The sequence below is a fragment of the Phalacrocorax aristotelis genome, chromosome W, assembly GCF_949628215.1.
Source record: "Phalacrocorax aristotelis chromosome W, bGulAri2.1, whole genome shotgun sequence".
In the NCBI taxonomy this organism is placed as follows: domain Eukaryota; kingdom Metazoa; phylum Chordata; class Aves; order Suliformes; family Phalacrocoracidae; genus Phalacrocorax; species Phalacrocorax aristotelis.
In genome coordinates, this window is record NC_134310.1 from 6,230,648 (window position 1) to 6,254,873 (window position 24,226).

The following is a 24,226-nucleotide window of genomic DNA, read 5'->3' on the forward strand; positions in this document are numbered from 1 at the left end:
TATAAACCTCCCTCGCCCGCCCCACCCCGGTCCTGTCCCTGCTTCCCTCCCCCTCCCCTCCCCGCCCCGGACTCACACGTCCAACAAAAAACTTCAGATTAATTAAGGAATGGTTATTTAACAAGACAAAAATGCACACAGCTTTGGAGATGGACAGCGGTTAGATGTCCTGTAGATCTGTAGGTGAACTCCACCGATTTGAACCGTCCTGGCGAAGGACAGCAGAGACCAGCGAGCTGTGGGTCCTGACTGCCTGGCTTAAGACACTTTCCTTACTTCAGACTCCAGTTCAGGGTCAGGCGTTGAGTGGGGTAGTTTTCCAACCAAGAAGCAGCTCAATGGTTTGCTTTGCGTTTGTGTTTTGTGGGTTTTTCTTTTTAATTATTATTTGATTTTTTTTCTTTCTTGTTTTAATGATTAATTTGGAATAGGAAAGTTAAAGGAGATTGGGGAGGAAGGGAGATGAGGTGGGAGAGGACATTCCCCCGCTCCTCCAGTTTAATAAGCACCAGAGTATTCAAGTCTGTCCATTCTGAGATCCAGAGCTGCTTCCGCAGTCAGCAGGCAGAAACTAAATCTTTCTCATAAGAGCAGCGTCGTTTTGGTTGGGGTGCCTCATCATCATCATCTTCTTCCTCATCTTCCTCCTCCTCTTCCTCTGATGATGAGCTGTCCAGTGTTAAATCCACAACGTCAGCAGTGGCCTTGCCGTTCTCGCCGTTACCGTTAGGAGTGGGCAACAGCCCGTTCACATCTGAAGAACCTGAAAGAGACGGGAAGAGAGAGGATTAAATCAGATGCTTGATGCCCAGTCGAGGGGACGCTCCAACACTCGGTCTCTCACGGCTGCACGGGTCTTACAGAATCTCTCAGTCGGAAGGGACCTAAGCAATCATCTCGTCCAACTGCCCGACGGCTTCAGGGCTGACCAGGCGTTAAAGCCTGTTCTTAAGGGCATCATCCAAATGCCTCTTAAACCCTGCCAGGCTCGAGGCATCCACCGCCTCCCCAGGGAGCCTGTGCCGGTGTCTGACCACCCTCTCGGTGAAGAAATGCTTCCTCATGCCAAGTCTAAATGGCAAAGGGGTGCAGGAAACAAACTCCATTCAAGCAGCCGCCTCAAAAAATGAGATGATGCCACAAACCTGATGCTCCCTCTGGGGTGAGAACTCGCTCCAGTGCCCAAGGGCACCCGCACCACCTGCCTGGCAGGCGCCTGCCTGGGCATCGGGAGCTGGCCTGGCCGAAGCAAGGAGTTACAGAGCGACACTGCCAACCCTGTCAGCACGTGTCACCGCTGCTGGAGGACCTGGCCTCGCACAGGCTGCCCAACTGACAGCCCTGCTGCTAGTCAAAATCCTCTTTTCCCACAGAAGCGCAGTGCTGTTCCGGGCTGGTCTTGCCGACGACATTTCGGGGGTTGCGGCAGAGGTGCATACGCCGACAAGCTTGTTCAATGCCGTGCTGGCAACAGTCCAGCTTTGCTGAATAACCCCGTTGGGGCTGGGCCCCTTCCACAGGGACGTGATGCACCCTGGCTATGCCGTTCATTTTCAGAGCGGCTGAAAACGAAGGGGCTATGCAGAGGAAGCTCTCAGAGCCAAACGCACGGTAAGGCATCACACAGCTTTTCCCAAGCCTGTTGGGGAACTCTAGTTTTGCAATTTGTGCACATTTCCTGCAGGAATTTAAAGTCTCTAGCCCCAGAGATACTCACCTAGGACTAATATTGGGCACTGAGGGCTGCAGCTCCGCTCTTTCTCAGCTCTGATGGGACACCAGGAGCCATCTACCAGGTACTCTATTTCATCTGCATCTTCACATTCTGTCAGGATCTTTGACAGGAGCCTGGACAGAAGAAAAGATGCCATCTATGAAGCTCAAGGCAATCAGCAGAATGCATTTAGTGACGGGCCATCAACCTGGAACTTCACCTTAAACAGCCCTATATTTAACAGAAATTTGGCATTAGCAGAAGGCTGCCAAACAGATAGCCCTTGCAGCCAAGGGCTTGTTTTATTTCCCATAAAACAAGTACAGGTTCTGACAGTGTAAACCATCCCAGTCCTTTCTGACAATGTACCTAAGCCATGAACTAACGTTTTAATTATGTGCAATTAGAAGGCAGTCTTGCCTCTTCACCCAGTTTCTCAAGTCTGTGGTACCGCTTCCAGACAGACGTCTGATGCCCCATCTAGAGCTCTGTCAGGGCTGGGGCAGGTACACTCACATCAGGGCATTAGCAAAAGACAAAATATCCTGTGACATTAAGAAATAAGCAATCCAACAAGCAGCACTTTGCTTCCTTCCTATTTTTATTCCCCAAAGCCTCCACAGAAGCCACCAAAACAATATATGCAGCCTCGTACAACAGAAAAACCGCCTTATTCACCACCGAAAATACACCCAGCGTAGATACCTCGGTGCCAGCCATCTCCCACTGCAGAGACACTAAGCAGAATGAGGCCCTTGCTTTGGCTCTCTGTGCCTCAGAAACTGTGTTCTTGCTTTATTCAGGTACGTCCCACCAATTGCCTGGGGTGTTTATTCAGACACACTGCTGGAACCACTGGTCTGCAAGGCCTTATTCACTCCTTACAAGCTCAAGAAAACCATTTGTGGCACACTAGCAGGAGAAAGTTTCTGCTTTCTCCCAGCTCACATAGGAAATGCATTTCCCCAGACGGTTCTGTCATCCAGCAGAGCAACCACCAAGGCTGCAATTCCAAAAAAGCTGACAAGGCCCAGAGGATTTTAGACTTGACCAACCAACTACCTCCTCGGGAGCCTACATCCCTTTTTTGACTAACAACATCCAGCTAGGATTCTCAGGTTCCCTCTAGCTTACTTTCAGGGAGGTTTGATGACTACCTTCATCCAACAGAACCGGCACTGAAACCCAGTCTTGAGCACTGCAGAGCCAGGACAAAGAAATCTGTTGAGCCTTCATCAGTGACAACCTCTTCATCCAGGAGGGACACATGCATTGCTGACCTGGGGAGGTTCCACAGTCCAACCCCTCATACCTTCCCCTTCAGTCTCAGCAGCCTTGTTAGAGATCTCAAAGGAACTGGATTTTCCTGTCGGTGTTGGCCAGAGGACAAAGCAAACAGATTAACTATGCCTAGGCTGCTTCAGACTGCTGAAAAAGCCACAACTCCTGGATCAAAATCAGTACCTACAAACACAGCAATGATCAGAATATTATCAGCCTGGCCCTGGGAATACACCACCCAGGCAGTGACTCGCTGCTCACTTCGCTGCCTGGTATGCCAAGGGAGCTGGATGCACCTGAACTTCCCCTACTTTTGAGGGAATCTGCGTTAGAGGCCAATTATACAAGCCACGAGGGTGGAGATCGTTTTCCAGAAGCCAAGAACCACGCATCTCGCTCCACCAGTCCTCAGGGTTGCTCTCAGCTTGGCTAGCACCTCTACAGATGTCAGTGGTCCCAGCCCATCAAACAGGCTCCCTGCATTTTGAGGCAAAGCAGCTTCATCTAGGGGGTGGGTGGAGATCACTGTTCGCATTATTTCACCCCTTGTTCCTTCCTTTACTCTTGGACAAAAGCCAGGCAATTTATTGTGCTCTTCTCTAGAGATAGCCTCTGGAACCCATATTTCTGGAGCTGAGAAGCATCGTCGGCAGCTTTCTGGCTCGCCTCAGGTGGCCCCTGCAGTCAGCCTAGCTCGTTCTGCAGTTTGCATATAGGACTCCGTCTGCCAGGTCTGCAACGAGGAGAGGGAGATCTCCTGGTGTTTTAGAGTAATCCTCTTGGCGCACAGCTGCATTTCTAACCTTTCCAGTATCAAGCCTCACTCAGACATACGAGCATCACCTCCAAAGCGTTCTTGTACTGCTGAACTGTAGCACTCCAGCTCTCCTAGCTCAGGGTGAGCCCTCGGCAATTCTCTTTGGTAAAGAGACAGAGCGAACTAACTCTACTCCAGAGAGATGGCAAACGCCATTCCCATACGTACTGGAAACCAGATGGCAAGCTGAGTGCCAAGTCTAAAGCAATTTTTCCCTGATTCATGGCTGGAGGACTCTTGGCAGGGCTTGGGGCATGCATTTGTTGCCTCACCCTTCTCCAAATGCTGTTTGGAATTTACTCTGCTTTCATCCCCTCCTGTGCTTTTACAGCACTACTCCAGCTATATCACATTCAAAAGAGAACATCCTCGTGCAGAAGCAACAGGAGCTGTCCCGCTGGGAGCACTGAGAATGGGGATGCTGGCGTGGCTCTGTCCTTCTGGCCCCCTACAGGGTAGACAGCAGCCAGACCCCAAAACCACGGCTGGGGCAAAACTTTGCGGTCTGCCCTTCACAAACCCACTCTAAAAGCACTGTACCAAAAGCCAGTTCCCTGCCAGCATACCCCATGTGCCCGACAAGGCACCGGAGTCTCCTCCCACACCAAGGGGGCTGGTGACCCCCAGCAGGGAGCCCCCAGGGCCCACTGAGCGCCCCAAGCTCCTGCTGCACAGGCTCAGCCTGCTGGCAGGGACCAGCCACCACTGGGTGTCCCCAGAGGAACCAGGGTGGGAGGCCCAGGGGCCCTGGTTAGACCCACAAAACCTCCAGCCTGGACAATACATCTAAAGCATTTTAATTCTGTCCCTCCAATGGATTTGAACCTCCTGCTTTTCCCCCCCGATATGCATGCAAAACACAGGAACAGTCCCTACAGAGGCATCCTTCCCATCCCTGACATGAAGATATTCACAGCGGCCACAGAAATTGTACTGGAACAGACTGTACAAAAATCCTTCCAAATACTGCATTTGTACCTCTGTCTTGGGGGCTATAAGCTGCACAACATTTGGTTAAGACCTAGCAGAGAAGATCCCCCAATCAAATTCACAGCCTGCCAGGAATTGCTTGTGAGCACCTCACACCAACAAGAAAACAGGAAGATGTTTCCTATCAAAGAATCACCTTATTGGGTGCTTATAAAGTGGGTTATTCCATGCAGGATGATATTGGTCAACCAAGGCAGCTAGTTGTGCGGGTTCATTAGCCTGATGAAAAGAGTGAGGCAGTAAATGCTTCATTCTCAAAATGCTTTAGAGTAATCCAGAAATTGAGAACAGCAGACAAACAACCAAGCCTTGATCTAACACACCAAGACAATTAAGTCAGAATCTTATGCACCAGCAGAATAAGCTTCCAACTTTGTTTTGAGGTGAAGTTCAAATCCAATGCACAGACCAAACCACAAGATGCCGCATCCAGCGGAGAAAAGAAAGGGGTTGAGGATAGAGAAGTGTGTGTACTCACCCATCAATTATTAGCTGGTCATAGGGTGCTGGTTTGTCACACACAGGGCACATCCATGTGGGCTTTTTCTCATTCATCTGTAGGTAGAAGACTGCATCAAAGCACTGTAGGTGTGCACAGGTCTCCGCCCGGCATGGGACAGACAGCCGCATCTTCACTAACTGTTGAACAAAGAAGAAGATCAGCAATAAAACCCAGTCAAGCCATCACCAGACCATTCTCCTCCTAAGCAAAAAGGTTTGTTAGCTCACAGGGCTGGTCTGGCAGTAGAAAAGGATTTCTTGACCAAAAAAGCAGACTAACATATATTGCAAAGGCTTACCGGGCAGATAAGAGACACACGAACACCTGTAGTGGCAATTTCACTGTCTGGATCCAAGCGTAGCTTCTCTTTTACTGCAGTAAGAGTGGAGAGCACAACATTTAACAGGCGCAAACTTAAACCTTGGAAACAAGGAGTAGCACAGGTCAAGCAGCCCACTGACAGCCCTTGGCTGCGTACGAGTCATTTCCCCCACAGATGAGAACCTCCACCAGTCAGGGACAGAGGACACAGGAGACAGAACACTGTTGTATTGGACCAGGCCTGCACAACCTGCAGAGCTCAGTAGAATGCTGCTTGGCTAGCCAAAAACCTTGTGCATGATGAGGCCGTTCGTGGCCTACAGGGTAACTGGACTATTTATTGGCTGGGGAAGCTCACATTTTTCTTACAGATCCCCCTTCCCAACAACCCAGGTCTCCTGGCCAAACAGCACATGCTGCCTCTCATCCAGACAGACCAAATGAAGGAGCTGGGATGGACTTGGGTGTTGGGATGAGGGCAACCAGCTGCGTTGCATACTAACTGCCAGCCACGCTGTCAATGCTCTCTTAGCAACCCTTCCACCTCTTGTTGACAAACTACAGGCTGGGCAGTGGGGGTACACAGAGGAAGTCACACTGCTGACCAGATTTTTCATGTTAATATTATACCAAGGCAGCCAACTGGGAGTTAACTTTGTCCCCCCTTGGAGGGGACTAACACACCCACATACCTGGACTTCCCACAGGGAGGGAAAGGGTGGACAGATAGAGCTCTAGCACATGGCAAGACTTCTAAACTGACTTCGTTCCAGGCTCATCTGGTCAATGGCATAAGCCCAATGGATTTTATTCCGTTTCGAGATCAGTGGCAATAGGACAGGGTTAACTGCCTCCCCCTGCCCCTTGAAATTCAGAGACAGTCCCCCCAGAAGTGAGAAAACACGGGATACAGTCAAATTGACAGGAAACCACATCCCATCATCTCCCCATCAAATAAACAAGCCTTAGTGCTACTGGGCTGTAACTCTTCAGCTTATATGCCGGCCAGCTCATTTATTCCAGCAGACTGTTTCACAGGAACTACAAACAGACCCAGAGGTACCAGGGCAGACAGCTTAAAGAGCAAGGCAGCCATGCAAAAACGGTCACAAGCAGCAATCCAGCATATATTTGGAAAGAATCAGATGTTAGGACAGGAGGTAGAGAATTCTGCCCCCGCTCCTGCATCCTGAAAGGAAAACCCAGAGGAGCTGCAGGCAAATCAAAAAGAGCGGCAGACGTGCAGGTCCCACACGTGCACGTCCCGCATCAAGGTGCGGAATCAACATAGAAGATTAGCTTTGAACTACTGCACAACTCCTAAAGAGTAGCTGCTGCTAATACTGCTGTCTGAAAAGGCCTTTGACACTTCCATCACCATTTTTCTTTGGAGCAAGTCAACCATTTATTTTGACCTTTTCAGATCATAACAAGATGTCTCCAGACAATGAGGCTACATGCTGTTTTGCAACACACAGCTCTAATTAGAGAGTGACTTCTCAGATGTGAAATTCCCACAAGATTACAAGATTTGGTGTTGTTTTCTTCACGTTAGGAGATTTTTTCATCCAAGCTTAATTTTTCGTGAAGTTCTTTGTGAGAGCATTCTCTGTGCATCAATTACTGTGATTCATGGGAAGGAGAGAAGGGCATTTTCTCGGACCTCCTCGTTAGAATCAAGCTGGTTTAAGGCTGCTTTTGGATCCACAGCCATGTATGCAAGCATCTCTGTTTTCAGACAATGTTGCTATACTGAAGTCAACAGAAGCATATGCAAAGGAAGATGAGTCAGCCCCGAGATGCAACCGAAGTCAAAGGGTAGCTGTAGTGAGCACTGAGGGCTATTGCAATGAACATGAAATGGAATCATTTGCAGAACAGGCCAGAGCTATAAAAGCAAAGTTTACAAGCTATTTGTGCTTGCCAGTTACAGATGTCCAAACCACCTCCCAGCAGTAACAGGCAAAGAGAACTGCTCCTATTTGGTTAAAGACAACATTCCTATTTGGTTAAATTTGAGGTCACCAAAAGCATCTCATCTCATCCCAAAGTCCAGCCAAAGCTGTTAGTTACCCAAGTCAGCACAACTGGAGGCACACACTTGCTACCAAATGGAAAAGGCAAGAAAACTGCTTTCAGAAGCTCTGCCTGCCACTCAGATTGAGAGGCCACCCTGCGAGGGCTCGCTTTAAAGGGAACAGCACATACTGCTGAGCCAGGTTTCAAGAAGTGACAGAGAAGAATGAGAGGATCCTCTGCAGTTCGAGACAACTCAAAAGCCAGCCTCTGCTCAATTCATTTCAGGTTCTGGTGAACAGCGAAAAAGGGAGCACAGACAGTGCCTCGGGCTTCTGAGAATGGTATTTCACAAATGAAAATTTTCATTTCTTATGTCAATAGGCAAGCGCTGGCTGTCAGACTGGTCTAATATGATCAAGACTGCCACAGATGCTCTTTGGTGTGGCACACAGCTACAGAAGCATCCAGCATCTGCTGCAGAAATGCTTGCACTTAATGTGAAGATGGAAAGTCTGGCTGAAGCAGCAGTGTGTCCCACAATGTGCATTAGGCATCTGAAGACTGGGCAAGCCTGAAATCATAATCTCCCTTATGACCTACAATTTATCTTCGAGATTGTTTCTAACACCCAGTAAGAGCCGTCCAAGAGCTGAGCAGTACATTTTAAAGACCACCACGATCCATGGTGTCAGTTCTCCCATGCAGAACTAAATAGCAAGAACGCTCTCTCCGGTAACATTAAATAACTGGAAATCCTCCGGACTGTCATGAGCTGCAAGTCAGACTCCGCCTCGGAAAGGTAATTTCCCCTCATTTTCAATAATGTTTTGCATTTGCCTCATACCGTGATGATTTACCTTAGTGGTCTAGGATAAGCATCGCTCGGGATCATCTCTTCTCTGAAGCTCTCAACGCATATGAAAGTGCTGGTGGTGAAATCCCACTGCCAGCCCCTAGGATTCACAGGGGGTTGGGGCAGCAGGACATTTTCACCAGGATCCCTTGCTCCAGAAATCTCCTTTGGAAATAGTGCGGGTCAAGGCCGAGGTGCTGTGGTAATGTTCGTCAGCTCATAATTACTCAGGTGAAGGCATGAAGCCATTCGCATCAGAACGACACTGGCCCTCAGCGGCACTCACCACGATACGACCTGGGGACAAATCCTAAATCCAACTGAAGTGATTCAGAGCTTCTGCAGAGCCCCGAGAAACACGCGCTGCAGAAGTGCTGCACTCGCACACAGATTTGGGGCAATTTCACACGACTGACATACAGCTTAGCAAGTCTGTTCAAATAAAAAGTGTTTTTATACAACTGGAGGAAAGAAATTGTATAAAACTTGGCAGCTGTTGCCAAGCATATTTCTAACAGCCTGGCTATTAGGAATGCTGCAGTCTGACAGGCGCACAGACGACCTCCCCAGGCCTCCTCATGAGCAGCCATACTCACCAAGTGCTTTGCAGAGTTCTGGATGTTTGATCCCAATGGTTTTCAACCTTTGCAGCAGCTCTCCTGAGGTCATCTGCCGCACTAAGTACAACCCCACGGAATAGCTCTAATGAGAGAAGGAAGGGGAAAGAATGAGCGAGGCTGCTCTTTCGCACTCGTTCACCCAGTCCTGCGCCGTCTCCTTGGGCACTTACCTTCCCGTAATTCCCCCAGGTAATGGTGATGCGATTGGTCGCTGCAGACAAGTACATGAGATGGGTGAGGTTGATGGGACGACAGGGCCTTTTAGGTTCCACTCCAGGTTTGTTTGATGGATAGTAGCCCTAAGGCAGAAAGATTAAACATATATATCTCTATGTATTTCTTTTACTCAAGATGCTTCTATGTGGGTACATCTATTCATCAGCTTCACTAAATTCTACTCACCCACAGTTTTCAAGGAGGGGGGGAGAAGGGAGCTCAACAGTCAGACCAAGCACAAAGTAAAAAGGACCAAGTCTTTTTACAAGAACAGTTTATTAACAACATAGCTAATCCATTAGAAAATCAGCTTTAAACTAAGCTGTGCACGTTTATACTCCAACCTCTTGTCTGCATTCATCAGGAAACCAATTTCCTTCTAAATTACACAAGTCCTTCCAAAGTTGCAATGTCACACCTCCTGGCTGAGGTGACTTACCGGCACTGAGCAGTAACTATGATTCACTTTCACTGCAATGTTCGGAGGGTACTGATCCTCCTGAGGAGAACTAGTGTCTGTGTAACAGATTCTGTAAAGAAATGACACGTCTTAATATCCCCATGCTGTTTTCATGTTCAAATCTCTCTGCACATCAACAGCTACCAGCAGCCAACCATCACCACACCAACCCATGCTCCCTCGTCTGGCCAAAGCAAAGCCAATTCCACTCGGGTCTCCCAGATCGGATGCAGGCTTGATACCTGGGCGGCAAAATCTGACACACTGCTGTTTTCTACCGCAGCACTAACTCAAGCAGTACATGTAGGAAGAGGTTAGAAGGTAGAGTTTCAGATGCTTGCGTTAGGCATGTGAACAAACAATTTACTGTAATGAACTTCGCAGCTATCAAAACCGCAATATATATTTATATTTTGGTAGTGCATTCCCTCCTCCCCTGTTCCGCACCCGATGCTACATCAACCCCACGCTCAGACATACCTTAGCACAACCTGAACTGATTTCACACCGGGTTGCAACTCCCTAGTAAATTAAAGAAGAAACAGAAAGTTCGGATTAATCATGTTAAACAAACAAACAAACCAAACCCCCAAAAGACCAACCAAACCACCCCCAAAAAACCCCCGACAACCAAAATCAGCTGTCACTTTTGCCAGACTCAAGAGTTCTAGTTGTTCTTTTTTATAGACCTTTAAAGAATTACTTTACAGAATTTTGTTTAAATCGTACAATTCCCTTTGCAAATATCAGTGGTCCCCTAATTTTTTTTCCTAACGCATCATCTTACAGCCTTTCTCTGGGTTTTCAAAACTGTGTGTTGTGTGAAAAATATCAATTTGCCTGGCATCCTTTTGCTAATTTGTATGCATTTACAAAAAAACTAGTTTTTAAGGTCAGATTTACTTGACAGTGTTCTTTGAAGACTCTCTTTGTTCAATTATTCAGCTAAAGCTGAATTGCAAACCAAGGAACCAAGTATTACGGCACCAGCAGAACAACTGTTAGCCTTACTAACTTCAGTAGTGCTATTCATAGTGGGATTTCAAATGGTATCAGGAAAGCAACATATCCCAGAACAAGGGTATTTTATGAGAAGTCTTTATACACAGGTGTAAAACATACTCTTATCTAAGGCCTTTCATCCTGTGCAGAAATAAGATCCCCAAATTAGTCTTGATTTGCCTCTTAAAGCGTTTGACATCCCAATTCAGTGTTTTAGTAAAAGTATTTTGATTTTGGGGATGGAAGGGATGGACCCTCAGTTCAGCTGACAGACAGGAGCTGATGTAGCAGCTTTAGAGCTGGGGGAAACATCTGGTACCACCCACAAGCAGTGGAAGAAGATGGACCTGCGCTGAGTGATCGTTTTAGACTCTCACTGAAATCCCTGCTGTGAAATATTGAAGTTGTGTTACCGACAGCAAAAGTTTTCTCACAAATCTGAATATGTGGAAAAAAGAGCTTCAAGAATCAGCTACAACACGTGTAGTCTTTTATCACCCTTAAAGACTTCTGTGGTATATCATTTCCTTTCTGTTATGTCTTCAGGCAGCTTCCCCTGCACTGCTTCTGTTGACCTACTGGGATCACAACAGCAATCAAGCACTGGATAGTCAAGAAACAATCTTTCTCCAACTCTATGATAACAGTATGACTTTACTGTAAAGAGAAATATTTAAAGGTGTTACACTTAGTTTTGGAGGACCTCTTCTGCATCACTCTCCTTTCACAGCCGCAAGGACCAAGGGAGCAGGTCAGCACAAGAGGAAGCCTTACTGCCTGCACTGACATCTCTCAGGCTTTTTCATTGTTTGAATCAAAAGTTGCATCACGACAGAGGTCAGGGTTAACCCTAATCTTTCTCACGCAGTTACTATAGCAGGCTTTACAACAAGGAAGCTTTCTTTCAGATGCAAACATGGTTACACGAATAGCTTTTGAACTTCTGATGCAAAGTACAATCTGCATATATTCACAACACAAGCTCAAGAGAGTATTAGGTCATCAACAATTTCATACCACTTTTCCTGCCCACATACTATTCAAAAGCAAGGCTAGAGGAGCAGAAGTGAAACTTAGGGACTTAGATGAATAAAACTGTACCTCCCACCTCCCCCAAAGCTATCTGCTTTACATGAGGAGTAGCCTGTTTGCTAATGTCCTCAAACAAACTGTGTTTCCTTGCAGAGAACAAAAGCTTCCGGAGAGGGAACACAGAGGAATTATGCAGCTACATTTTCTTGAACTGTTAATACCCAATGAGAAGTACCTGGAATTTCTGATCAGCTCCACTTGTCTTGGTGTTAATGCAAAAATGCACGGGCTTTCCTGAAGCTTCTCATTATTCTGTGGAACTGAAGAGGAAAAAAAACTGTACATCAAACTGATCATATCTAGCTCTTCTTACACTGCTAAGCACAAGGTGATTTTTTTATGCTCTGAGCTATGCTTACTTCTAAGTCTTGTTTTCTCCCATACAGCTGCACAAGAACTCCAATCATCATGCATTTTGGTAAATCTACCAGTGATTACAGCTTTGCTCATTTACTGCTTGCCTGTTTTGCTAGTTAGCACACTAATAGTACACACTGGATTTGGACCTGCTTTTTATTTCCCCTTTTTCCTCCCCTCAAATAATCCATGAGCCAACATTCATGTGCTCATCTTAGAACAAACCATAAGTGGCATCACAACGTGGAGACTAGAACTCAAAGAAGCATAAGAAGAGACCTATGCATGACATGAAAGCATGAAACCACCAGACTGATCAGTCTGATTCTGGAAAAGAAAGGAAACAACAAGATGATCAGCTTAGATAATAAAAAAGCATCACAAAAACCAGCTGTAAGAGACAAAACAGGACTTAAGAACACATGACCTTGAGGGTGCTTTTATAGGTAGGGCGTTAACAGCAGTCCGCTTTCAGAAGTGCTTAACTGAGAACCCGGCATTAATTGTGGCCCTTTATCCGTCGGCGATTTTAAGACCCAATGTATTTAACGTGGTTAAAATGAAGCGCGAGATGTGGAAAACCTACGTTACAGTTCCTGCTTGGTACCTTTTATTAAGTTCAAACACATTAAGTTTTATTGTCAGTACACGCTTCCAACTGAAGTCAAGGTCCTGGGCTGGTGAAAGTCACAGGTCAAACACAAAAAACAGGAAGTGAGAAAACAGCTTTTGTTTTTTCTTTTTAGCAAGAATTGTTGGTTTTTTTTCTTTGCATCACTTTAATTGCTACTTTATTCAAAGCTAATATACCAGAATTTGAGAGGTAGAAAAGTGTGCTTTACTGTCTATGAATTAGACTAGATGAAAGAAGGATAAAACCTTGGCAACACTAAGATTTTGGAAGACACGGTGACGATCTGATTCACTGGCTACAGATACTTTCCTGTGGTAATTCAGCTTTAAAAATGCAAAAAGGGCTTTCAGAAATAATAATTAAAAAAATTAAGGTATCTTTATGGACTTTCAATTTAATTGCAGTTTCCATCCAAACGTCTCTTGACCAAGACAACCATTGAGGAGTAAAGCATTTCATAAGGACCGTCATTTTTAGAAAGTGATGAATGATAAGAACAACCAAAAAAATCATTTTAATATTATTGCTTGAATAACTGTCTATAGACACACTGTCCTGGTTGGTGACCTACACAAAGACAAAGCAAACCTGATTACGAAAACTGAGAAGTTGCTCATGTTTTATTTTGCATTTTTATCAGCCCACCCTTCCTTCATCGAACAAGCACCTGGCTGCTGGAAGCCGGCTGCCCGCGGCACTGACTGGGCCTGTCAGGGGATGCCATCAGCAATGGAAGTAAAATCCTGTGAAGTATCCAACAAATTCGCTATCACTTCTCCAGCAAAATATTCTAGCATTAAAACCAGCACAGTGCTGCATTTCTAAACAGGTAATTTGCTCGTTTCTGTGACACACCAAATAGCTGCTGACACACCAGAAGCAAGGGCTGCTCAGGGGCTGAGGCTGAAAGACCACAGCTCCCACGCACAGGGTGCGATGGTAAGTTTGCACAGCAGCCCTGGCTGCAAAGCACCAGCTATCAAGGGGATACACGGCACGACTGTGCAACCACTGTTATAGGAAAACAAGAGTCAGGTGCCCCCATTTCTCTACAGATACATCGTTAGCAACTCTCCATTGGTGAAGTAAGAGAAGTGAGCAGCATGTGCTCCCCGTTTGCTTTGCTTCTCACCATGAAAGACGTTTCTCCAGGCAAGAATTGAGGGGTACTTCCCAGCTGCACTTACTGAAAGCTGCTGGAGAGTCACACAAAGCACTCCAATGTTACCTGAGCAAAAAACCCCAAAGCGCTGAAGGGAAAACAAGAATTAAGAAGATAGGGCACTGAACAGACTCGGGGTGTGTCCATGCACACCTTGTTGCCAGCAGCAGTCAGAACTGGATGCTTTGGAGAGAAGTGCAAGAGAACTTTCCCCAAAAGATTGGAAGAAAAAACGCTGTGAGACAGACCTGTGTAAAGAGCCAATTCTCTTTCAAAATCTTAATGCTTGAAAATAAGCCCAAACTCCAGAAGGTACTCTTTTAGGGTACCTCATCAGCTATTTATTTCTTTGCTGAGCAGCCAGAAAAAAAAAATTACATTTTTTAATGCTAGGTATTTTAAGATAACCGAGTTTCATCCTTTCTCCAGGACAGTTGCCTCAGCACAGAACTTGGCTCCTTTACTTGTAAAACGGCTGCTGGGATCAATTTATTTTAACAGTTGACAATAGCAGGAAATCAATTTTTAAGACTGAGCTCGATCGGCAATCCTCAGAATGAGTCAAGACATAAAACTTCCAAAACCCAAAAGGACTTGGCAAACCACATTCAAGACTTCAGCCCAAGGTAATTGCAATGGATTCCCATTCTGAGCAGCCAGCCTCATCTGCAGCTCTCGATCTGGCAGGCTAGACCGTGCCGTGCAAAATAAGGTATACATTGATTTCAGGGCTTTAGGATTTCCCTGCACCAAGGGGATTTTTGGTTTGTTTCTTTTTTTTTAAAAAAGGTAACATTCCTCACTATTATACTTATTGATCAAACTCACTAAAGGTATTATACACCCTCAGGAAAGAGAGATTATATTATCACCATGGCTGAAGATCCCAAAGATAGAACAGCCTGAGATGAGCTGCTGGCAGGAGGCTTCTGTAGGGCTGAGGAGTTTGTTGCAAGTCCTCGTTCACACCCCTACACTTCCAAAACTGCCCACCTCAGGGCTCGACGCAATATACACCTAGGGCTTTTTTTTTTCCCTCCTTGGCTATTGGAACTACTCTGATCAGATGGTCATTGGTGTCCATGTAGGGACCTGAGGAAACAGGGCAAGTTGACTGTATGACATCTTTTATTATTTGTAAGCGGCGGAGTACTTATTTTAAAGCATACCACAGTTTGTTTAGGTGGATATAGGAACAGCTTGAGCGTGTGCTTTTGCTGGGATTCTTTGGAGATCGCCCAACGCAGCGGCATTTGCTCTGCAGTCAGGGGAAGGCAGTTGCCTTTGCCACAAAATCGGTGGCCCTGTTTACAGCGACTGAAGTCTGTCTTCAGAGGAAGGGTCTGGAACAATTACTTCCATGCGACAGAAAAGCAACCCCACTGCTGCAAGGCAGGTATTATCAAAAGGGCAAAACCAAATAAATCCTGTTTACATTGACAGCAGCAGGACCTCCCAGCCTCCAAGGCCTTCTGCTCCCACAGCTGCACCGCCAAGATCTCCTTTGGCACCCATTCAGGAGAAGACCAGAAGCCTCAGTATCTGCAGCGAGTACAGGCTGTCACAGCTAACATTCCGAACAAAAAAATAATTCAGAATTCCTTACAGCACACTATTGCTGTCAAAAACTATATTCACACTGCTTTACCCAGAAAGATGCCAGAGGATAAGTCTGCTTATCAACGAGGTGCCCAGATACCGCAGAGCTCACATAAACACTCTGCTTGTTAGCTACTTAAAATACAATGCAGGAAAGATATTAGTATTCATCCCCTCTAAAAAGGTATCTGATCAATCTTAATTTTAAGCCTTATCTACCCAAGAGAATTGCAGCGATTTCAGTAAATTAGAAGAATTCTTTCATGTTGACATCCTTAGACCAAACCAGAAAGCTGCAGCAGAAGCTGTTTCCACATAGATAACTCAGATGCTAAACTCAATACTTAAATTGACTGAAACTGTGTGTGCAGCTACCAAATACAAGATATTAACTGCTCACAATGGACCTAATTATCTGCTTTTAGCTGAAGCCACCTTTGTCTACGAGTCTAATAGTAATTTGATAGTCCTTCAGGGAATCTGCTTGCCTACAGACCAAATGAGGCATCGCCCACCTCACCTTTGATCTCAAGGCAATCACCTCAGAGAGGCAAGAGAGCCTTTTCATTAAGATAGATGCTTCCAACTGAGGTCCAGAACATATAAAATTAAGCTTCCCCCACTCCCACCATGGCTATATGCTTAAAATACCTCCTTTGTAGCCTAGGGAAATGGGGTACTACAACAGCAGCTGGGCATTTCTAAATAGATCCGATATCTTAAATCTTTCAGGTACTTCCACATTATGAGTTTGAGGTTTACAAGGAGCTTATGCTTTGTCCAAAGACGGAACGTGAAATCTAGGCAACAAAGCATGAACTGCTACAGCTTCCACATGGAAAACCACTCCATTTTCCTCAGAGTGCTTTGTTTTATCATCCTTCCACCCTAAGCAGAGCCCCATACAAGCCTAACTGCTGACGTCGAAGGTATTCCAGCCAGCAATGGGGAGCAGCTGATATCTACGCAGTGCTGAAATAAACCCAGTTTTACAGAGAAATAAATGCTTCTTCATTCATATTGATGTCGGCAGAAGGAATTAGAGTTGCAGGTCACCAGGTTGGGAAAATTAAACAAGTGTCTAGAAGATGTCATTTGGTTCTGACCAGCTGACTGGGACAATGAACACCTTCAGGTTCATACCCAGGTACTCATCACCAATCCCCACCATCAAGCAGAAAACACTCTCATCAAAAGGGAAAAATTAGTCAAATATGCTTTAGGGAATAAGCTGACCTGAGGGAGGTGTCAGCTAACAGAGCCGAGACACTAAATTTAATGAGACCTCGGTTCTGATCTGATGTAGAAGATTTAATGTCAACTTTTAACAAAATTCATTAATCACAGTAAGTATATCCAGGCTCTTCTCTCCCTGGACATTTCCACCTTTTGAAAATGTGTTTTCATTCAAAAGACTACATTTGCGTTCCCAACTAACAAATGCTACCCCACATTTAAGACTGAACTAACCCATTCCCCAAACAGCATTTAATATTTTAATATTTTAGCTTTACACTGGCAGTCACTTCTCAACTGTTTTAATGGTCTCTGCATTAACGTATTTGATGCCTCCAAATGAAGATGAAAATTACATAAAGTCTGATGAATTAGTCTTTTTTCTGTACCTGCACAATCGTATCTTCATCTATTTTTTTCCACCAATCCCCACACAAATCAAAGATTTTGTTCAAAGACAGACCAGCTTCCCAAGTTCTAGGATAATTTAGCAGCGAAGTGTGGTACTACCACATTGCCTTTGAGACACTGGCTCAGCAGACTACAATAATAGTTCTCCTCTGCATACTCTGTCTTCGCTACAAGAGCATCACATTTAACATCAGTCACAATACTCTGTTTCTCAGAATTAAAGTAATGAAAAATTGAGTCTCCTAGCCCCAGGGTGGGGAAAAAGCAACTTCTTCCGTTTTTCCTAGTTGCCCCTCAAAATACACAGCATCATGCACAAATAACAGTGGCAAGCACAAAAACAAAAAGTCGGAAATGCTGTTTGATGCATGTACCACCCCCTTTCATCCACAGGAGGCTTTAGGTCAGGTATTTTAAGCACTGAAAAACAGCATTAGTGTAGAAGATGCCAGCATACTCGCTTAGCACAGGTGCGACACCAACACAGAAAAGTATTTCATCAATATACTGCCAAGTTACAGAGATGGAAGACAGAGTATGATTCACAGCAAAAGACTGCAACATGCCACACAGCAGCATTTCCAACAGAGGCTATGAAAGCTGCAGCCAAACAAGACAGGCTTTCAAATTACATCTCAAAATGACCACACTCCTCTTTGAAGACAAGGACAAAAAAACAGATATAAATGTTCTTCTCTAAACTCTAAGTAGGAGGGGAGAGAGGGGGAAGAGGAAGGCATCTACCACCATACTAATCAGTCTCTCCTCCGTCACATGACTTTACAAATCCTTGAAAACGTGGTCATCTTTGAGACTTAAACCTGTTTCGTTTTCCTCTCCCAGACCAAGTCTGTCACACATGCACCAGTATACTGAAGACTCACCTAATTCTGTTGGCTTCAACAGTTCATCCAGGGTTGTATAGAAGGGAAGTTTCACCAGCCGAACTTCAGGCTTCGCAACTTTGGGCGGCAGCCTTCCCAGTCCGTTAAGATATTTCCCATAGAGCGCGGGATAGTCAATATTAGTAGTGGAGATAGAAGTCCGAGCAACAGTGCTCCCGCGGTCGTACGATGAATGTATGGAGAGTGCCTCCGGAGACCGGTGCTGCTGCGGCTGGGGCTGGGTGACTTCAGAGCTCTTCTTGGTGTAGCGAGTCTCATAGAGCTCCTTAATTTTCTTGAACACTTCAGGGCTGCAGTCAAATTGGACCAATTGCAATGCTCTGGTGACTAGTTCATGTTTAAGTCCGCTTTTACTCCTGCCAACAAAACCCAGCAACATCTGAAGATCTGAGACTCGGAAACTCATCACCATGTTCTAGGGGATAAAAAATTAAAAATGCAAAGTGTCAGTTCTCACTATACTCTATAACTGGAATCCAAGACACTAAAAGCATCCCTCATATGAAAGACTCCAAACCTTCTGTTCAAATCAGCTGTTATTCACCTGATTAGCACCCCATTTCTCAGGTACTTGTTTGAGCAAAGCAAATACAGAGAAGACCATCAACTGAAATACCACCAAACTGAGAAACAACAGGACAGTCATCGAATTGCTCAAAAATCATTTGTGATAAATGCTAAGCATCCTCAAGACAGTTTGACTGGAAACGAGAGTGACCACAAAGGAAAATACCTCAAAGAGCAGGCTCCACACATGAAAGAGCACATTAACTCCTTTACCACAGAGGCTCAAAGCATCCACACTTCCCAGGCACCTTTGGGTAACAGAGCTACGTTAAAAACTTCACCTAAAAAGGTATTAGCGTAAGGCAAAGGAAGAAAATTAGTGTGAACTGGAAGGCAGCTGACGTTTAAGCTAATGGGGCCGCCAATCTTTCATACTGTATTTCAGTGCAACTGCATATTATATGTATGGGCAAAAAAAACCCCCAAAGTCCTTCCTACACATACAGCATACTTCAAAAAAATACCATGTATTTTAGACTATGGAAAGATATTAAAAGACTGTTAACGAGAGCAATATCTTCCCGTGAGAACAATGCCTCCAAACTCTATCTGGGTGCTTTGCCAAGTCCTCCCCCACAGTCACAGCCAATAGCTGCCTTTGCCGTTGCACTGGTACTATCTATTTCAGGGGTTTGATAAGCAGTAAAAAACTATCTCCGTCTTCAAAAATTTACTCTCTTGCTGCTGTGGAACTCAGGAGGTCTGTAGCTATCAGGAGATTCAAAGACTATACGGCAACTTTCCATCAAACTAAGAACTAGAAATTATTGCTGTTAAAACTACACTAGAGTCTGGTCAGACTGACAGTTCAGGTCTCTCTTATGACAAAGCAACCTTATGAATGCACAAGACAAGCTTATCAAGCATATGTTTCTGAAAATTCAGGCTGCCCTGAAAATATACTTGATAGGTACCCACAGGTATTCATTCACTATCCCTCCTGGTTTGTGGAAAACACAGGAATTCAAGAAGGAACCCCAGCTGTACAGAGAAAAACCCGAGAAGCAGAGACCTAGCAGCTCTCTTCCCCAGTTTATACTCCACTCTTGTCTGTGGATTAAATAAAAAAAAAAAGTATAAAAGACAAATTTCTGTAGAAGTTAATAGTAGCCTTGTAATTTCCTGGAATAAAACAGATACAGATTTTTTTTTTTATTAACAAAGCCACTACTGACTCCAGAAACATTAACAACCACTTCTGCGTGTGTGGGAAATAGGCTACAGAGAAAATGTGATTTAATTTTCTCCTTTTTTCATGAAATCTGTCATTTAATCTGGAAGCCCAAAAGATGTTACACAAACATCACTGGTTGTAGTTAAAATTTTTGGCAGTCATGATGTGTCCCAAAATACCTTTAATGAGAGGAAAAAAAAGGCAGATAACTTTAAAGAGGAAAGAAAGAATGTTTAATTGCCATAAAGTCATGATTCAAGGGATCGGGATTCACGTCACTGCTTCACTAGATACCACCTGTGCGATCTTGGAGAAATCTAGCTTCTGCATCTCAGTTTTCTCCAAAATGGAGACCGTATTGTCCTCTATGAAGCACTTTGAGGATAGCATATTTGCAAAGATAAATATATCAAGGCAGCATAAATACTTCAACAGTGGGGTACCGGGGAAGTTGCAGGAGCACAGCAGGCAGGTATTCCTGCACTCACTGCTCCTACAGCACCTGTCACTTGGGTCTGTTGGTGCATAAAGCAGCGTTTGAGCTGACAGTCTTCTGCAGTTTACGTTTAGAAGGATTTAAGATCCAGAAGGATGACTGGGTTCAAGCAGTAACAGAAGAACAAGCTTCAGACAAAGAAAACTTGTTACTGAGGCTTCAATCTGTGCAATCATATGAGCAATAGAGAGATTACATTAACTACTGAGACCGTTAACACTAAAGTCTATTCCTCCCCCAAAGGAAGCCTCGCATGTGAGCGGCAGAGCCCATCAAACACCCGCTATGGGGACAACCACGACACCTCGAAGCACATCTCCTCCTCTGCAGTCCTTGGGCAAAGCTCACAACACTGAGAGGGGCCCAAAAGCAGGGAGAGGGCAGCGCCTCTCAAAACAAGACTCTTCCAAATCTTATTTTTTGGAGCCGTTTAGCCACATCCTTCACTGATGAGCTGATCCTACAGGGGCTAAACACTTTCTGTGTTAATGATACTCAGTAAGTGCCCTCAGCACCATCTTCCCCATGATGCTGTTGGGTAAAGCCTGCTCCAGTGCTGCCAGCCGCTCCTGTGCTGCCACGCACCAACAGTGGGACATGGACAAGCCCCAGCTCCCACAGGGGCGCTGGGGAAGGGGGACCCAGGGGGAAAAGGAGGAACCTGCAGCAGAGCAGGGACCCTTTCCCTCCGAAGGCCCGATGGGGTTCATAAGCCACCCTGGAAGCACAATGCAACTTCAGGCGCCTTTGCTGCAAAGACATTCACCTCACCCCACCGCCAAGGAGCTGCCCCAAGCCTCCCCACCACAGAGAGCCCGGGGGCTCTGCCCCAACACCAGGCACGGCTCGTCCCACCGCCATGCCCCCGGCCATGGCGAGCCGGGCAGAGCCGGGCCGGGGCCTCCCAAGCCCTCCGCCCGCCAGGCCCAGCTGGACAGCTCCGCTCCGCGCCCCGCCCCCGAACCGGCCCCGGGGAGCCCGGGGCGAGCCGCGGAGGGGCGGCCGGGGCGGAGGCGGGGGGACCGGGGAAGGACCTCCGCCGGGCGGCGGAGGGAGAGAAGCCACCTGCGCTGATTAATCACTAGGAATTAACTGCGGGGGAGGCGGAGGCCCGGCCCGGGCGCCTCCCCGGGGCCGGAGCAGGCGCGGGGTCCGGCAGGGGCTGCGGAGGCCGGGGTGGGGCAGCCCCTGAGGTAAATGGAGGGCGGTCCCGGGCCGCCGCCCCCCCGGCTCCCACCGCCGGGGCCGGGGCCGAGGCCGTGCCGCCCGCCCGCTCGCCCGCCCGCCCACCACCCCCCCGCCGGGGTCCGCCCGGGTCGGCCCGGCCCGGTCCACCGCAGGGCCTCGCCGTTGGGGCCGGGAGGAAGGGGGGGGCACCGGCTTCACTCACTTTCGCCTCCACCAGCTCCGCCGCCATCTTGGCCTCCAGCGTCCACCGCGCCGGGAGCCGCCGAACCGAGTCACGTGACAGCCCGCGGGCGGGGGGGGGGAGCGGAGGAAGGAGGGAGGGAGGAAGGAGGGGAGGACCCGCCAGCGGCGCGGGCCGCCCAATCCGCGCGCCTGCTCTTCTTCCCTCTGGCCGCGGCCTCAACGCGCAGGCGCAATGGCTCCGCCCCACCCGGCACCGCCTTCCAGGGTGACTTAAAGGGACAGCGCCCCGCGAAATGGGGTGGGCGGGCCTTGGGCCTGGGAGAGCGGAGATAGGGGCGTCTCCCTGCAGCGAGCAAGAGATTCAGATTAAGCAGGCATGTGGCATGACGGCCCACACCCAGGAGTGACGTGTGGTGCCCCCAAAATGGCAGCAGGTGGATGCCCTAAACCAGGCCTTGCTGTGCCTGGTGTTGGCCCCAGTGGGCTCATCCCGAGGCTTCCTTGTGCTGCTGAGGAGGGCAGCCCTGGGCCATCCTGGAGGAACCTGTCCGGGCCTGCAGGCCCTGGGAGGGCTGGGAAAGGGGCTCCCCCTGCACCCCAGCTCTTGGCCGAACACTGGGGTGCCTTGTTCCATCCCGGGGTGTCTTTGGCACTGATGCCTTGGGGCAATTTTGTCCTGAGACCTGGGACCACTAGATCCCATGACTTGTGGTTTTGCTGGAAAACACTTTTGAAGAGCAGGCAGCTGTTGCAGGTTTTGTGGAAGGGGAAGTGCTCTGGAGAAAAACCGAAGAAAACAGCACTTTTAGATCTGTGCCTTCATCAGCAAAACCCCAAGGACACCAGCCTAACCATTCTCCTCCTCACCCCGCGGCAGGCTCCTCTTGAACTCACAAATCTCAGCTTTTCCCGACAGATCTCAGAGCCGCCAGACCCTCCGACGTCCTCCGGGGCCTCGACAGCCCCCTGACATGCCTCTCCCTGACACACTCCCCACGAGGCACACGCGGTGTCTCCTGGCCAAAACCAGCCTGCTCCATTGGCAATGGCATCCCAGAGACCCCCTGCCCTCCTGCGTGGGTTGGTGTTTGGGCCTACCATGGGCGCTCAGGGAGGAGGCGTGCTCTCAACTAACCCATCGCTTATTAAAAATACCTTCTACGTAGGTAGAAATTATTTCTCCTAAGCCTGATATTGTCCCCCCGGGGGATGGTTGCTCCATTTCTAAGTGCGGGGCCAGAAGCACAGCAGTGTCCTCTCTGCTTCTAGGGTGAGTTTCCAGGGGGTGACCCCTGTGGTCCAGGTGAAATGTTGCCTGGGAGAGGTTTTCCAGCACTTTCCCCTCGTTGTCATCAGCCCCACAAGCTAATTAAACAAAAAGGCAATTAGCCAGTTTCTTAAGCAGGCTGATATGTTAATCAGGCTCCTCAGTGTTCCCTTCCAGTCTGGCAAAAGCCAGTATTGGTGCTAAAAATTCAAACGATTGCTATGGAAACCCCAACAGCTGATAACTCATGCTGTCACATCAGGAGAGACGAGGGCCAAATCCATCCTGGGTGTAGCTCCACCACTGTCCTGCTGGTCCAGGCCTATGGCCAGTGGAGAGGACAGACAGGCTACGGATGTGCCGGGAATTAGGCAGCAGCTGTAGCTGCCAGGCGAGGTGGCGTGGGGACGGAACAGCTCGGATTTGTGTGAGCTTTCTTAGGCTGCGGATGAGGGATGTGAAGCAACAGCCTCGTGTGACGCTGAAAAGCAAAAAGCAGCAAAATATTTATGCTGCAGAGATGGAGAGTTACATTCCCCCTGTCTGGAGTCCCTCTTTCCCCACCGGGGTGTATAACCTCCCATTAACATGTGCCTAACTCAGGCAATGCTCTTCGCGACGTAGAGCTTCAACTTCCCAACTCCTGGGATGCACCGAGGGGAGTTTGGCCCTTCCTCCCCGCTGGGGTGGAAGGAATCTCCCCAAAGGGTGCGCGGGGTCTTCTCCGGCACTGCGCGGGCATTCTGCATCCTTCAGCCGGATCATCCTGGCCTCAGCTCTGCTGGAGCGCGAGGAATCACACCTCGATGGTCCCCAGGGTCCCGGGTCAGCCTTGCACGGTCATGGCACGGTGCCCAGCAGCACGGCCTGGGGCGAGGCCTCGTCTCTGGCGCAGCACCGTGCGCCCACCGGCCCCCCTGCTCCTCAAGCGGCGGTGCGGGAGTGGCGAGAGCGCGGACAGGGCACACGGGTACACGTCGGTGCACCAGCTCTGACGCTGCACGCCGGCCCCGGGGGCGTGGAGGGTCCCCCTGCCCCGGTGTCCCTGGTGTCCCGGCCCCGCCGCGCTCCTCCCCGCCCGCAGGGGGCGCTGCAGCACCGGCGCCCCTCCTCCTGCTGCGCCCGGCGCAAGCGCAACGCGTGGACCCTGCGGGGCCGGG

At 47.9% G+C, this 24,226-nt stretch overlaps 1 protein-coding gene across 1 annotated transcript; it reads right to left on the reverse strand.

Moving 5' to 3' along the window:
- Window positions 1-94: 94 nt before the first annotated feature.
- PIAS4 (protein inhibitor of activated STAT 4) lies at window positions 95-22,046 on the reverse strand. Its single transcript, XM_075077525.1, has 11 exons — window positions 21,819-22,046; window positions 18,171-18,606; window positions 12,063-12,147; window positions 10,274-10,315; window positions 9,773-9,863; window positions 9,288-9,416; window positions 9,094-9,199; window positions 5,603-5,676; window positions 5,281-5,441; window positions 1,718-1,848; window positions 95-763 (listed from the first exon to the last, which is right to left on the reverse strand). Exons 1-11 carry the CDS (start codon window positions 21,843-21,845, stop codon window positions 558-560), a joined length of 1,488 nt encoding a protein of 495 aa, XP_074933626.1. The 5' UTR covers window positions 21,846-22,046; the 3' UTR covers window positions 95-557.
- Window positions 22,047-24,226: the final 2,180 nt, after the last annotated feature.